A 16,832-nucleotide genomic window follows, 5' to 3' on the forward strand; every position below is an offset into this window, starting at 1 on the left:
CCCAGCACTACGTGGCCATGATGCCATGGAGGAGAGAGCACCCAGGGTGCGGTTTAGGCCTGAAAGGGAAAGTGAGGGGAAAAGCACAAACTAATAAATAATGCAGTCAGGCTCTCCCTCCCCCTTCCCCTTCTCTCTCCCTCTCCTTCCCTCCCCTGGAGGCTGGCTCTAACCCTGGGCCCTTAAAGTGTCCATGTTTAATCTATAACGCATCTCCTTTGAGCAGAAGTGCTGATTGCCTTGCCTTGTGAGCAGCTGATCTGACACCGGACTAAAACTCGCCCACTTCGACTCTTAATCTCTGTGTCATGTCTGATTTGTTACGACAAGCGCCCCTCCGTTTCATTTGCCCTACGTGGGTTTGCTTCAAGCTCTGCTGTAGCCAGACGAGCAGTCGTGACACGTGGGTGAGGTGAGCCTGGAGAATGTACATTAAGAACATCCGTCTATTTGCCATGAACACAACAATGGAATGCAGGAAATGCCAGGACACCGTTAGCTAGTGTCCTAGAGGTTGCCAGAGTCTGGCAGTAATGCATGCATACACAGGCCCAGGGCTAGTTATGGCAGGGACATCATTTATGACTGTTCTGCTTGGGCACAGCAGCCACTCTCCTAACTACCTGTCTTATTGTATGGAACATGAGCTGAGGCCTCTCCATTATTAATTAGTTTTTTTTTTTTTAATTTAAAGGTAAACACTCACTGTGCTTTGTTACAGAGTGAGAGTGAGCGAGAAGGGATTGGCAACCTTTCAAGGGTCACCACAATCACGATCGCGTCCATATCTGAATTTGAGCCAGTATGCTACAGCAGGAAAATAATCCCGCAGGAACTGGACATTTGAATATTATGTGGATTATAATTAATAGACTTTTGTAGGGCACGTTTCATTAGGGAGAAACGAGTCAGAAATCTCAGTGGAAATTACAAACTTTTAAAACCTTGCAGGAAAGTTCTCCTGCAACAGGGTGGTCAAATTAAGATCTTACATCTGTATGAAAACAGTTGAGTATAAAAAAAGGCTCAGGCAGAAAAGGAGATGGCTGCTATATTAGTATTCTATACTTTTAACTAGCCTGCACTGAGTGTACAAAACACTAAGAATACATTCCTAATATTGAGTTGCACCTCCTCCCTTTTGTCCTCAGAACAGCCTCAGTTCGTCAGGGCATGGACTCGACAAGGTGTCGAAAGCGTTCCACAGGGATGCTGGCCCATGTTGACTCCAATGCTTCACACAGTTGTCAAGTTGGCTGGATGTCCTTTGGGTGGTGGACCATTCTTGATTCACACAGGAAACTGTTAAGCGTGAAAGAGCCAGCAGCGTTGCAGTTGACACATCTGTGCACCTGGCACCTACTACCAAACCCTGTTCAGTTTAAAAAATCCTTCTTTAACCGGTCTCCTCCCCTTCATCTACACTGATTGAAGTGGATTTAATGTGACTTCAATAAGGAGTCATAGCTTTCACCTGGACTCACCTGGTCAGTCTATGTCATGGAAAGATGTTTCGTATATTTGCTTTCCCACACAAGCACAAACACATGGTCATCAGATGCTGCGGCGCCAGGCGACACTGTCCACATATTTGTTATCGGGGCTCTATTTTTCATACGGCCATGAGAGGTCAGGGGAAGCTGGAATTGATTCAGTAGCTGACGACACACACAGGCCCACATCTTTCACACGCCAGACCCAGGAGGAGTGAGAGGGGCGAGAGAGAAGAAAAGGGAGGAGGCCCAGGAGGAAAGCTGGAGAGAGAGAAGGGAGAAACGGGGAGAGATCTCTCTTACCAGAGTCATCTATCATCTGGGATGTGACTACTGCTCCTTTATCTACCTCCATTTCACCCTCACTGAAAACAATCATTTCTTTTTTTTGCCTCTTTTCTATCCTATAACAAGCACGCCTTTCATATAATGATAGAGGTAAGATACGTTTAATTAAACTCCCAACACTTTTCAATTTCAGTGGGTTTTGGTTGGGAGGGAGCTTGAGAACTGGGCCCGTTTCATTTCTGACTGCTTCCCGATGTCTTGTTTTATTTCTTTGGGATGGGTTTATTTTATATGTGAGTCATGGTTGCTTTTATGGATCTTTTTAAATCATATTTTTGCATGGACGTCATGCATTTTTTTTCATCCTATGTAATGCGAAATACAGGTGAATCAACCAATGACCAAACAAAGTGCATGCATGAGTCAATGTACAAAATGCATTCTATGAGCATGGATGTCCACTTTGGATGATAATATTTTGCACTTTTTTTTTTATCTGTTGCAATGCAACCAAGGGTAGCTAACTAAGATGACGTGTGCCAACATGTAAATGAAAGAGGGGTTGGAATCCATTGCATTACGGAAAAGCTGCCTCTGAAATGAAACCTTATTCTCTATATAGTGCAGTACTTTTACCCAGGGCCCATGCGATTCTGGTCAAAAGTAGTGCACTATGTTGGGAATACAGTGTCATTTGGGACGCGGCCCATTCTTGTGCTAATACATGGATGAAAGAGGCATTGGACCAATTTAAATACAAGTATGGCCTTTGATGTGGCGCTGGTCAACATTTAGCCAATGTTTCGCAACAAAGGACTACTGTTTAACCCCCCCAGCAGCATGTGATGCTTTCAATGTCATAAGTCAATTGCTGAGATGTGTGATTGTTTGAAGGCCTCATGCATCAGTGGGTGGGTTTGTGCAGATTATTTTTTTTATTTCCTGTGGTACAGTGTGGTGTGCTGACAAAGTGTAATGCACGCCATTCAGCCGCCCAACCACCTTGTGAACGGAGCCTGGGTCTGGTGACACTGTGACTGACTGGTCACTGTACACAGCCCAGATCATAACAATTCTAGAGAAAGAGATGCTGCTCCTGCTTTTGTAGTGCTTTACTTGAACTGTTTGCCACTGGTCTAGGGATGCGTCCCAATTGGCACCCTATACCCTAAATAGTACACTATTTTTGACCAGAACTCTTGTGGGCCCCAGTCAAAAGTAGTGCATATATAGGGAATAGGGTGCCATTTGAGACTCGTCCTAGGCCTTTAGACAGTCAGTGGATCTGATCAAATTGCCCTTACCTCCTTAGCAGGGTTACCTAGGGTTACCTCTTCCAAATTGTTCTGTGGTACAGCTGGTATCTATTGTGAATGCTCCTTTAGCCTCCTTGGCTGTGTCATTGTTCCTGAGGACTTCGGATTTTAGAAACAAAACAGTCCTTCAATTCCAATATAGAACCGTCATGGTGGCCTAGAGTCAGTTGGAACTGCCTCTGCCCGCCAAGTGGTTACTTCTAAGTGAACTTGCAGACAGTAAGGAAATATTTTCACAACTTTTTACCTGTCAATCTGCTCCTTGTCGCATGTGTCATTACATTGCTAGCCAAGGTATGCCTCCCAAATGACACACTATCCCCTATAGTGTGCCCTACGTTTTAACCAGGGCCCATAGGACATATGTAGTGCACTATATAGCGAATAGGGTGCCAATCAGGACACACACCACGATTCATAACCCTCTTACCACCACCAAGGACGTACCAGATCGTAAATCGGCCGTAAAATAAACAACACAATTGTTTTGTTTTTTTTAGTTCCTTTTTCAAAACATCATAAATGGGATGGAATTCTATTGAGGGCCATTTATTAGTGCCCAGGGGCGTCTCTCCATTAAACACAATACGGTTTTCAATCCTGCTTTTTACGACTCAGCATTCAAGAGTCTGATTAATTATTGAAACTATGGGGAGGAAAAGTCAGGCGTAAGCATGTAGGGCAGGCAGGCGTCTGGTGTGTTTACTGAAACCGTGGCCAATGTCAGCGCTGTTGCTTGGCAGGCTGTGGATGGCGGCGAGAGTCTGCCCCAACCTCCCCTCTCACCATTCTTCAGCTCTGCAGGGCGACAATAGACATCCCCCCCCCCCCCCCCGAACACCCCTCACTTGTTCATCTTTCCATCAATGGTTGTCATGCCCTCCAGTGGACATTGAACCAGCCACTATGTATTGTTCGGTTTTGGGGCTCCACATCGATGGTGACATCGTACTCCCTCACTCTCTCTCGAAAGTCACACGTGGAAGTGATTAGTTTAATCCAGAGGATCAGCTGACTTGACCCATTTTTATATTTGGAACACACACAATTTGTGACACTTGCTCCCTCTAGCACATTGTTGATTTGAAACTAACCCTGCCCTAAGCCATCACCAGAGGGAGAGGCTTGACCCATCCAGGCCACTCATATCAGGTTGCTCTTCATGCGATACAGTACCCAGATATAAATATGTTAAATACATGGCATTACTTCTGACAGCAGCTACTGTCACACCCGCCTTGTTTTCAACCCTGCCAGGCTGGCACCCTATTGCATATATAATGCATTACTTTTGACCAGAGCCATTTAGGCCTTGGTCAAAAGTAGTTGAGAAAATAGAGAGCCATTTGGGACGCATCACCACAATCGAAGGCTAAAGGCGCCCTCCCCTCTCTTTTATTAACTAGCTTCTTCTAAGTCCCAGACCTCTCCTCTCTTCTCCTGTCTCTTATTTGCTCTACCTTTTATGCGGGAGGACTTGTAAAAGACACGCTTGGTCTTCAAATATTCCTGTAATAACATGGAAGGATCTAATTGAAAATGGATGTCAAGTCCATTTCTTTGAAGAGACGGTAGGACTGACCGAGCTAATGCCCTGTGAAGTCTCAGAGAAGACTCTGGGTGCGCCCCAAAAGGCACCCTATTCCCTATATACTATATAGTGCACTACTTTTGACCCGTATCCTATGGGCCCTGATCAAAAGTAGTGCACTACATATGGATGCATTCTCTAAGTTGTGTTCAAACTAACGTTTTAGTCATTTATCAGACAGTCTTACCCAGAGCGACTTACAGTAAGTAGTGAGTGCATTTTTTTAGTACTTGTCCCCTGTGGGATTCAAACCCATAATCTCGGCGTTGCAAGCGCCATGCTCTACCAACTGAGCCACACAGGACCACGTAACTGAAGTAGAATGCGCTCTCCTTGTCCTGGAATGATCCCTGCGGACAGTGTTTTAAGCGTTCACACTGCTCTGTGTCTAGACTAACTAAGACAGTTTTCCTTGATGGAAATCTTTCAGATGAATCTCATCAGGTTTTCGTCAATGTCTTATCTAGTCTGGACTCTTTTTCATAACGATCTGTCTTCCCAAGTGTGTTCCCAGCAATCACACAGCTTTTAGAGTTAGCGCAATGACAGAACTAATTAGATACAATAAAATTGTATCCGGTGTATCAGCATCATGTGGGGACTCAATACTGTGAGGACGTGCACCTGTTCTTTCCTCTATTCTCAACTGAGAAGCAATGATGGAAATTATAATTGGCATTTCAATTTACCTCCTGAATCAATTGACTGAACTGAAATGGAATTGAGCCCAACACCAAGTATGTAGCCCCAATGTCACACTAGTACAGAGCGTATGAGTGTTTTCATTGATCCCAGTACCAACCTGCTGTCTATCTCCCTGTCTGCCCTCTGCTACAGGATCCACTGGGGCCACACACCCCTCCCTCTCCCATCATGGGGCAGAAGCCATTGCAGTTGATTGAGATCAAAGCCAGGGGGCGCTTCGGCTGTGTGTGGAAGGCTCAGCTCCTCAATGACTACGTGGCTGTCAAGGTCTTCCCCATTCAGGTATGAGTTGGACGTTGAGGTAAAAATGACTTTATATAGATAACTGAGGCTTGAGCCTCCTGTTTTATGGGACTGAAGTGCCCCATGAAATACTATTAGTTATTGTGGTCATATTTGTGCATCACACAAGGTGAAATAGCTAATATATGCCATTCAGCAGACGCTTTTATCCAAAGCAACTTAATCATGTGCGCAAACATTTTCTGTATGGGCGGTCGCGGGAATCAAACCCACAATCCTGCCGTAGTAAGCGCCGTCCTCTACCAACTGAGCTACAGAGAACCTAACGTTGTGTGTTGGTGTGTCGCCTGCAGGACAAGCTGTCATGGCAGAACGAGTATGAGATCTACAGCCTGACTGGGATGAAACACGAGAACCTGCTCCACTTTATCGGTGTGGAGAAGAGAGGCAACAACATGGACATAGACCTCTGGCTCATAACAGCCTATCACAACAACGTATGTACATAACTTGATTGTCCACTAAAATGTACATTTGTCTATTTCAGGGATCATGAACTGGAATCAGCTGCGGGACGATTTGTTTCTTGAGAGGATGGTCAGGGGGCCGGAACATAATTACAAATCATTTGTAGACTGCAAATTGACCGCAAGAAGCCCAAACAGATACACTACTGTTCAAAAGTTTTGGGTCACTTAGAAATGTCCTTGTTCTTGAAAGAAAAGCACATTTTTGTCCATTTAAAATAACATCAAATTCATCAGAAATACAGTGTAGACATTGTTAATGTTGTAAATGACTATTGTAGCTGGAAACGGCTGATTTTGAATGGGATATTTACATTGCTGTACAGAGGCCCATTATCAGCAACCATCACTCCTGTGTTCCAATGGCACGTTGTGTTAGCTAATCCAAGTTTATATTTGTAAAAGGCTAATTGATCATTAGAAAACCCTTTTGAAATGTTAGCACAGCTGAAAATTTGAGAAACAGACGCCACACAAGTCCTCAAATGCTCAATTGCCAAGAAACTGAAGATCTCGTACAACACTGTGTTCTACTGCCTTAACAGAACAGTGCAAACTGTCTCAAACCAGAATAGAAAGAGGAATGGGAGGCCCCGGTGCACAACTGAGCAAGGGGACAAGTACATTAGTGTCTAGTTTGAGAAACAGACGCCTCACAAGTCCTCAACTGGCAGCTTCGTTAAATAGTACCAGCAAAACACCAGTCTCAACGTCAACAGTGAAGAGGTGACTCGGGGATGCTGGCCTTCTAGGCAGAGTTCCTCTGTCCATTGTCTGTGTTCTTTTGCCCATCTTAATATTTTATTTTTATTGGCCAGTCTGAGATATGGCTTTTTCTTTGCAACTCTGCCTAGAAGGCCAGCACCCCGGAGTCACCTCTTCACTGTTGACATTGAGACTGGTGTTTTGCTGGCACTATTTTCTCAGAACAATAATAAACTGACAAGTTTCAGAAGAAAGTTGTTTCTGGCCATTTTGAGGCTAATTGAACCCACAAATTCTGATGCTCCAGATACTCAACTAGTCTAAAGATGGCAGTTGTATTTCTTCTTTAATCAGAACAACAGTTTTCAGCTGGCTAACATAATTGCGAAAGGGTTTTCTAATGCTCAATTAGCCTTTTAAAATGATAAACTTGAATTAGCTAACACAATGTTGCTGATAACGGGCCTCTACAGCAATGTAGACATTCCATTCAAAATCAGCCGTTTCCAGCTACAATAGTAATTTACAACATTAACAATGTCTACACAGTATTTCTGATCAATTTGATGTTATTTTAATGGACAAAAAAGTACCTTTTCTTTCGAAAACAAGGACATTTCTAAGTGACCCCAAGCTTTTGAAAGTTAGAGTATATTTGACACACAAAAAAAATAAACTTGCTTACATTTGTATACGATCACATATTATGCGTGGGAATACTTTGGAAGAGATTTCCAAAATTAAAATCACTTGGAGCTGAAAAGACCACCCAAAAATAGTCTCAGACAACTTAGGGGGGAGCAAATCAAATGTGCCTGCGTGTCGCCAGTTGGGGAACCCTGGTCTATTTGTTCTTAACCCTCAACCGACCACACACCACAGAGACTGGTGGGAGGAGCTTTAGGAGGACGGACTATTGTAACAACTGGAATGGAATAAATGGTTCCACATCAAACATATGGAAACCACTTGTTTCACTTCGTTCCATTAATTCCATTCCAGCCATTACAATAAACCTGTCCCCATATAGCTCCTCCTACCAGCCTCCTCTGCCACACATATACCAAGAGAATGGAAGCAGCACAGGGTCAGCCCCTGAAGCGGGTTTCCAATGACTGGCAACAACAGGTTGTCTGTCTGCCCTCCAGTGGTTGGACAGTGTTACTACAACTATGTTATCATCCCCCCTCCTCCTCCCATGTCACAGCTGAAGCAGGATCAGAGAATGTCAAATTAACCAATGTCCTAATTTTCCTGCGCACAATCCTACAGGGTGAATGGAGAAAAGACTAACACTAATTGTGTTTCCCCCATAGGGCTCTCTGACTGATTACCTGAAGGCCAACGTGGTGTCATGGAACGAGCTGTGCCACATCTCCCAGACCTTGGCCCGTGGCCTGGCCTATCTCCACGAGGACATCCCTGGGCTGAAGGACGGACACAAGCCCGCCGTCGCACACAGGTGGGTAGGGTGTGGTATCTCTGGGCCCGGTCCTACCTCGAATTCTCTCTCTCTCTCACTCACTCACTCACTCACTCACTCACTCACTCACTCACTCACTCACTCACTCACTCACATCGCTCTCTTTCTGGCTCCAACAGGGACATGAAGAGCAAGAATGTGCTTCTGAAGAACAACCTGACCGCCTGCATAGCGGACTTCGGCCTGGCCCTGAAGTTTGAAGCTGGGAAGTCAGCAGGAGACACCCACGGCCAGGTACAATAGTGACGCTGGTTATTCTGATGCTGTATTAACCTGCAGAAAGAGCAGACTCTGTCAATACGTTATCCGCAAATGTTGTGATACTGTAGTTCACTTCAAAATCAAATACATTTTCAGACTTCAAAAGCGGTGTAATATCCCACGATTGAGGTCCGTAAGAGGAGTGTAAATATCGGACAAACGTTGATTTCGGAGTGAACTATGACCTTAGGGCAGTGTGTTGTTGACATGAGACAGAGTATAACCTTGTGTTATGCTTCTCCAGGTGGGCACGAGGCGCTACATGGCCCCTGAGGTGCTGGAGGGGGCCATCAACTTCCAGAGAGACTCCTTCCTGAGGATAGACATGTACGCCATGGGGCTGGTGCTGTGGGAGCTGACCGCTCGCTGCACCGCTGCAGACGGTGAGAGAAAAACGTGTGTGTGTGTCCTCGTGTGTTTGCAACGGGTATGTTGACCTTGTGCGTCTCAGTAAGGATCAGTGACATGGCCGACTGCTGACTCCATGTGGAGCTGACGGAAGTGACCAGAATACTTACAGTGCCGAATGTGATCCCAAAGGACTCACCGTGTGTGTGTGTGTTTTCTCTCTGTATTCTCATGCAGTGTGTGTGTTTTGTTGCAGGTCCTGTGGATGAGTACACACTGCCCTTCGAGGAGGAGGTCGGCCAGCACCCGTCTCTAGAGGACATGCAGGAGGTGGTGGTCCACAAGAAGCTACGGCCGTGCCTCAGAGAGTGCTGGCAGAAACACATAGTGAGTGAAGACCAGTGGTGGTCAATTGTCATTCTCGAGTAAAAGTAAAGACACCTTCATAGAAAATGACTCAAGTAAAAGTGAAAGTCGCCCAGTAAAAACTGAGTTAAATTAAATATACTCCAAAGTAAATGGAATTGCTAAAATATACTTAAGTATTAAAAGTAAGAATTCTTTCACATTTTAAGCAAACCATTTTCCTGTCAAAATGTAACGAGTACTTTTGGGTGTCAGAGAAAATGTATGGATTATAAAGTACATAATTTTATTTAAGTATGTATTAAAGTAAAAGTTGGCAAAAATATAAATAGTAAAGTACAGATACCACAAAAAACGACCTAAGTAGTACTTAGGTATTTCAGTGGTACTCTGGGCAGTGCAAAATTCAGTTGGTGTACAGTAACCGAAAAAGGTTGGAAACCAAATGGATTAGAACATAGAGCTAGCAACATCAGGGTTATGGGTTCAGTTCCTGCGTATGATCCAAGCTTCTGCTTAAATGACTCTTATGCTTGTCCCAGGGCCTGGTGATGCTGTGTGAGACCATCGAGGAGTGCTGGGATCACGAGGCCGAGGCGAGGCTCTCGGCGGGCTGCGTGGAGGAACGCATCATCCAGATGCAACGCCAGACCAACATCATCGCCCCCGAGGAAATTGTCACCGTCGTCACCATGGTGACCAACGTGGACTTCCCTCCCAAAGAGTCCAGCCTATGAATGGACGAACATTGACTGGACGTGTCAGGTGGTGGACATGGAGCTATTTTGATTGGATGTTTTCAGGTATACATTGATCAACCAGAGTGGCCCGTTCAGGATCATGAACTCTGGATGATCCCGGGTTAAACTCTGACCCCTGACCCCCTCAGATGGGTGTGCTGGCGTGGTGTGTTTTAGTGCTGTGCGCTACACTACTGTCATTCAGGAAATACCTGGCTGTGCCCACCAACACTGGTTTGGTTTCGTTTCTACCCACTTCATAGTACCATGATGTGTTGGACTCCCATAGTGAGCCTCAAACTGTCAAAAATAATCCTTCAAAAGAACACTAGGTCGTAACAAACCCTGTGAGCTGGGCAAAAGGGATATTTTCTATATGAAGAAAACACTAGGACCTCCTAACAGACTTCTGTTCTATTTTCTAAGAAAAAGAAGAGGAAGAGTATGGACTCTACAAGACGAACTCTCACGGCTCAGAAAAGAAAAGGGCAACTTGTTTTAAAATTCCTTTGCTGTTTTCTTTGTGTTTATATGATAATGATAATGACAATTGTAATGCCAATAAGAAACAGCTTCTGAATGTCACGTGTACTGCTGCTGTACATAATATCAAAACAATGGTAATCAAGGTTTATTTTAGGGGGGGGGGGGGGATCCATTTCCAAGCATTACTACTTCGAAAGCAAAACCATAGACCTCCCTCAAGTCAACACGGTATACCTCAGTTCCATCTTCATTACAACACTACAACCATAGAAGTAGAACTACTATTGTTTCTAGTTCTGTTAATTATATTTCTATGATTACAACAATCTCTCTGTAAACTATTCAGATGACATCATTACTTTGGTATTATTGAACTATATACTGTACAGCTGTGGCAGGTGAAAATATAATAATTATCACCACAGTTTGTAAAACTAGTCTGCCAAGAGATGTATGACCATGCATTTTACGCGAGCCTTCTTGTTTTTCTTTGCGAGAATTCTTTTTTGAGCATCATTTTGTCCTTCCTTGCGTGTTTTAATTTGTTTTTATTGTAAACATTTTAATCCTACATTTCAATAACCCCCTAAGTCATTGAAAATTATGTTTTTTTTAAACACTTATTTTGGCTTGCTGTGTCAACCGAGTATTTAATGATGTGAGCATGCCTTTTGGTTATCCTTTGGTCTTCTTTTTTAAAAAGCTCAGGAAGCTACTCTTGTCTCTCTTGACTCCCTAGTTATTACCCATCTTTATCTCCCAGTCCCTAGCTACTACCCTTCTGTCTCACCCTGTCTGTAGCTACTACCCTTCTGTCTCACCCGGTCTGTAACTACAACCCTTCTGTCTCTCCCTGTCTGTAGCTACTACCCTTCTGTCTCTCCCTGTCTGTAGCTACTACCCTTCTGTCTGTCTCTCCCTGTCTGTAGCTACTACCCTTCTGTCTGTCTCTCCCTGTCTGTAGCTACTACCCTTCTGTCTGTAGCTACTCTCTGTAACTACAACCCTTCTGTCTCTCCCTGTCTGTAGCTACTACCCTTCTGTCGCACCCTGTCTGTAGCTACTACCCTTCTGTCTCACCCTGTCTGTAGCTACTACCCTTCTGTCGCACCCTGTCTGTAGCTACTACCCTTCTGTCTCTCCTTGTCTGTAGCTACTACCCTTCTGTCTCACCCTGTCCGTAGCTACTACCCTTCTGTCTCACCCTGTCCGTAGCTACTACCCTTCTGTCTCACCCTGTCTGTAGCTACTACCCTTCTGTCTCACCCTGTCCGTAGCTACTACCCTTCTGTCTCACCCTGTCTGTAGCTACTACCCTTCTGTCTCACCCGGTCTGTAGCTACTACCCTTCTGTCTGTCTCTCCCTGTCTGTAGCTACTACCCTTCTGTCTGTCTCTCCCTGTCTGTAGCTACTACCCTTCTGTCTCTCCCTGTCTGTAGCTACTACCCTTCTGTCGCACCCTGTCTGTAGCTACTACCCTTCTGTCTCTCCCTGTCTGTAGCTACTACCCTTCTGTCTCTCCCTGTCTGTAGCTACTACCCTTATGTCTCTCCCGAGTCCCTAGCTACTACCCTTCTCGCTCTCACAGTTCCTAGCTACTAACCTTCTGTCTCTCCAGTCCCTAACTACTACCCTTCTGCTTTGAGACGCGGGTGACCCATCTCTTCCTGGTGTCATCTCAACCATAGCGTTAAAACATCTCTACTTCTAGCCTCTCTATCATCTCAACTCGGTTGAGCCTTTAATCAGTGTGACAACGTTACTACTGTAGACCCACCCTGGGCAAAACAAGGATGTCTCTCGTCGTCCTTCCGGAATTTGATTTGTGAATGTGTTCCATTTCTAGCTTGTTGTATGAGCTCAGATTTGTCTTCTGGGTGACATTGACACGGATGATGATGCGTTCATCTTTGCATTCTCTCTCTTCACACCTAGTCCGTGTTTAAACTGGAACTACAACAACGTTCAGGGATTCAATACTATGCTTTTCAGTAATTACTACAGTATATGCAACTCGTGCAGAATGGTGCAAGTGCGTGCGTACTTGCATTGCTGCAGGAGCGACTTTCACACCACTGTAGCATTTTTTTAAACAGTTAATCTTGTCTGTTGATCTTTTCATTATTTGCAGACCTGAGCTTTTGAGTATTAGACAGAGAGCAGGTGGGCAGGTGCCAAATCAAACTATTACTTTACCTCTTATCTGAAAGACAGTGGAACGGACTTAGGGAAGGCTCTGTACTCTCGGGGTAAAGGCTGCAGTTGGCCAGTGGTCTCGCAGCGGATGTAGGCTCTTATCACAATTTGTCTTTCCTTGGTTCCTCACATCCTGTCTCCTTGCCTAATATGGTTGAGGAGGAGGAGAGGGGATGTGAGGATTCAAGGACATTTTAATTGAGAAAGCTGTCGAATGGTGGCCGTTACTGTGAACCCCCCCTCCCCCTCCCTCCCTACACACTGGAACCCTGTAGCGCTCAGCAATACAACTAGCAAGCAAAGGGCATTGGAGGAAGAGTGGAAGGGGCACGAGTTTCCAAGCAGTTAGCGGTGAACCAACAATCAGATATACAATCACTACAGTACTACTGCATTATTTTGATTGTCGTATGTGCTTTTGAGAAAAAATAAATATGTAGCCATGATGTGATCCTCTGATTTCTGGTATTTTGAGGGTATAATTTTGTGTACCTGATTTTTATTTTTCAACCACAGCTACTTGTACAGAGCTGATTTCACTGTACAGACGTTTTAAACCCCAAACCACACTACAATCTTCTTAGTTGATCAGACCTTGGCCTTCTTGTGAGAGGTGATTTTCTTTCAGATAAACTTCAGAAAGCCCAATAACATTTGACTTCAGATTGACTGGAATATTGAAATGCACATTATGTAAATAAACATGTCGTATTTAGATTGTAGTTGATGGATGTAGCATGAGGTTGTTTCTATTGTTTTTAGAATATATCACAAAGAAGCAAAAAAATCCCTGATGAATTAATTATTCCATAATAAGATTTGACCTGTTTATTTTGTATGTCTATGTTTTTAAATTGTTTCAATTTATGACCCAAATGGCCCAAAACGGTCACTCTTCCTTCCCCAGATGAGACTCATTTCTTTCTAAGGTGGTCTGATGAAAATTCCCTCAAATGAAACCCTGAATCAATAGTTTTACCATTTTCACACTACTGAGGTGAGCCAAACTAAGCCGGACCGAGTCGGACTGGGGTGGCCTGGTTAAGCATCCACCATAGTTGCTGAAAATGACAATGTGATCGGAAAATATCAGAACCAGCAAATGATGGTTTGGGTTGGCTCAGTAGTGTGAAACCGGTCATTGTTTTACCTCAGACATCCTAGCTCAGACCCCAGATGTTACTCTACAGCATTGAGATACCATTGCTACAATATTCCAGCAGTGTTGCAATAATGTTATCCCTTGTATGTGACCAGCAGACAGTGTTTTCTGTAACACACTTCCTCTCAAAACAACACTAAAGCTAAACCTAGGTTCGCTTCAGTTCTGTATTTGCTGATAGTCAAAACAGTGTGACTTGGCACAAATGACTGTTCAATTGGCTAGTGGACTTGCCAATCATTTTTATGCTTTGCAAGTTATTTAACAAACTTTTCAGATGCCTGGTTGGAAGTGGATGTTAAATATTGTACAGAGAAATTGTATGCTATTGTCCCTAAAATAAAGTATAGTGACTGCTCATTGCTTCTGATGTCCATCTGAAATCTGCTAATTATTTTTACCTAATAATGTTGGTGCTGAAAACAGACCACTAGATGGCAGCGTTTGACATTGAATGGGTTTCATCTTCATGCATCACTATAACAAGTATGGGTCATACACTGATTAAAAAAATGCTTGACTTTATTCAATAAGTAGAGCCAAATCATTCTATTTACACACAGGGAATATACACGTGGGGGAAAAAAATGTGATCAGGTCATTCATTGTCAGTCTGTTAGGGGATGGTTCGGGGTCCCATGTCTTTCAGTGGTTGTCCAAAACCAACCCTCAAACTGGACCCAATATTAAAGAATATTACCTTTTTGACAAGCATATCGACTCTTCAAACTGAAAGAAAACCTTTCTTCAATATTGATGCAGATACCTTAAGAATTATCTATAGAAACCTATGATGGATAGTGTGCAGGAAATTGTCTTCTACTGAGATGATATGCGGGACTCACCTTGATGACAACTTGCTTGTCAAAATGATGTATAAAATTGGATTTCCTCTGGAGGAACTTAATTAGAAAGAAAATGTGGTGTAAATGTATGTACAGTCATTCCCAGCAATAATATACCCGCTTTTGCGTAACCTTCTGTTACCATTGTGAACCATTTGAAAGTTTTAAAGGTTCTTCATCGTAGATGTCATTCAAGTGTTTTGTCGCAATTATCAGGCAAAGTTCATGAATGGACAGACCTGGAGGGGAAATCAGGCCAAATCATTGATGTGTAATAAGAAAGTAACCCTGCCTCACAATCTATTGAATAAATCCCAACTTTTTTTTTTTACTCATTCACTATGATAACTGAAGTTCCGAGCTCAACACAGTCTTGCTCACTGTCTCATAACTACAGCACCAGTAAGCAGTGGTGGGGAAAGTATAGTGATAGTAGTAGCAGGCTTTAAATTACCATGGAGTGTGATTGCTTCGGAGTTCACCATACACAGCAGACTTGGGCAGAATATCATTGTACTTTGTAGTTTATTTCAAATGCCAACTTTGAGAACCAACTAAAGGGAACTATTTCCTTTTGAAATTCAAATACAGGTCTCAGAAAGATAAATAATATTTGAAGGTATTTGAATATATGCAATTATTTGAAAATATATATGATCATGGTTTGGAGGGCTTTCAGTTATCAATCAAATGTGTTTATAAAGCCCTTTTTTTTTTTTTTACATCAGCCGATGTCAAAGTGCTGTACAGAAACTCAGCCTAAAACCCCAAACGGCAAGCAATGCAGATGTCGAAGCACGGTAGCGAGGAAAAACTCCCTAGAAAAGCAGGAAGCTAGGAAGAAACCTAGAGAGGAACCAGGCTTTGAGGGGTGGCCAGTTCTCTTCTGGCTGTGCTGGGTGGAGATTATAACAGTACAGTGCCTTGCGAAAGTATTCGGCCCCTTGAACTTTGTGACCTTTTGCCACATTTCAGGCTTCAAACATAAAGATATAAAACTGTATTTTTTTGTGAAGAATCAACAACAAGTGGGACACAATCATGAAGTGGAACGACATTTATTGGATATTCCAAACTTTTTTAACAAATCAAAAACTGAAAAATTGGGCGTGCAAAATTATTCAGCCCCCTTAAGTTAATACTTTGTAGCGCCACCTTTTGCTGCGATTACAGCTGTAAGTCGCTTGGGGTATGTCTCTATCAGTTTTGCACATCGAGAGACTGAAATTTTTTCCCATTCCTCCTTGCAAAACAGCTCGAGCTCAGTGAGGTTGGATGGAGAGCATTTGTGAACAGCAGTTTTCAGTTCTTTCCACAGATTCTCGATTGGATTCAGGTCTGGACTTTGACTTGGCCATTCTAACACCTGGATATGTTTATTTTTGAACCATTCCATTGTAGATTTTGCTTTATGTTTTGGATCATTGTCTTGTTGGAAGACAAATCTCCGTCCCAGTCTCAGGTCTTTTGCAGACTCCATCAGGTTCTTCCAGAATGGTCCTGTATTTGGCTCCATCCATCTTCCCATCAATTTTAACCATCTTCCCTGTCCCTGCTGAAGAAAAGCAGGCCCAAACCATGATGCTGCCACCACCAAACATAACGTTTTGCATTGTTGCCAAAAAGTTCAATTTTGGGTTCATCTGACCAGAGCACCTTCTTCCACATGTTTGGTGTGTCTCCCAGGTGGCTTGTGGCAAACTTTAAACAACACTTTTTATGGATATCTTTAAGTGGCTTTAAATGGCTTTCGTCTTGCCACTTTTCCATAAAGGCCAGATTTGTGCAATATACGACTGATTGTTGTCCTATGGACAGAGTCTCCCACCTCAGCTGTAGATCTCTGCAGTTCATCCAGAGTGATCATGGGCCTCTTGGCTGCATCTCTGATCAGTCTTCTCCTTGTATGAGCTGAAAGTTTAGAGGGACGGCCAGGTCTTGGTAGATTTGCAGTGGTCTGATACTCCTTCCATTTCAATATTATCGCTTGCACAGTGCTCCTTGGGATGTTTAAAGCTTGGGAAATCTTTTTGTATCCAAATCCGGCTTTAAAACTTCTTCACAACAGTATCTCGG

The 16,832-nt window shown here is 43.5% G+C and overlaps 1 protein-coding gene across 5 annotated transcripts in view; it reads left to right on the top strand.

Annotated features, from left to right (window-relative positions):
* The window catches only part of LOC139373260 (activin receptor type-2A), a 52,105-nt gene extending 37,836 nt beyond the window's left edge, over nucleotides 1-14,269 (top strand). For 2 of the 5 annotated variants that reach the window (XM_071113567.1, XM_071113571.1), the window contains 7 exons: nucleotides 5,526-5,675; nucleotides 5,990-6,133; nucleotides 8,185-8,330; nucleotides 8,471-8,585; nucleotides 8,857-8,995; nucleotides 9,217-9,347; nucleotides 9,869-14,269. In XM_071113567.1, the coding sequence (XP_070969668.1) occupies nucleotides 5,526-5,675; nucleotides 5,990-6,133; nucleotides 8,185-8,330; nucleotides 8,471-8,585; nucleotides 8,857-8,995; nucleotides 9,217-9,347; nucleotides 9,869-10,063 (1,020 nt within the window). In that variant the 3' untranslated portion in view covers nucleotides 10,064-14,269. The remainder of the gene's footprint in view (nucleotides 1-5,525; nucleotides 5,676-5,989; nucleotides 6,134-8,184; nucleotides 8,331-8,470; nucleotides 8,586-8,856; nucleotides 8,996-9,216; nucleotides 9,348-9,868) is intronic. The other 3 variants (XR_011627553.1, XM_071113568.1, XM_071113569.1) reach the window with 3 other exon arrangements.
* Nucleotides 14,270-16,832: the final 2,563 nt, after the last annotated feature.

This window comes from Oncorhynchus clarkii, chromosome 18 (assembly GCF_045791955.1).
Source record: "Oncorhynchus clarkii lewisi isolate Uvic-CL-2024 chromosome 18, UVic_Ocla_1.0, whole genome shotgun sequence".
Classification (NCBI taxonomy): Eukaryota; Metazoa; Chordata; class Actinopteri; order Salmoniformes; family Salmonidae; genus Oncorhynchus; species Oncorhynchus clarkii.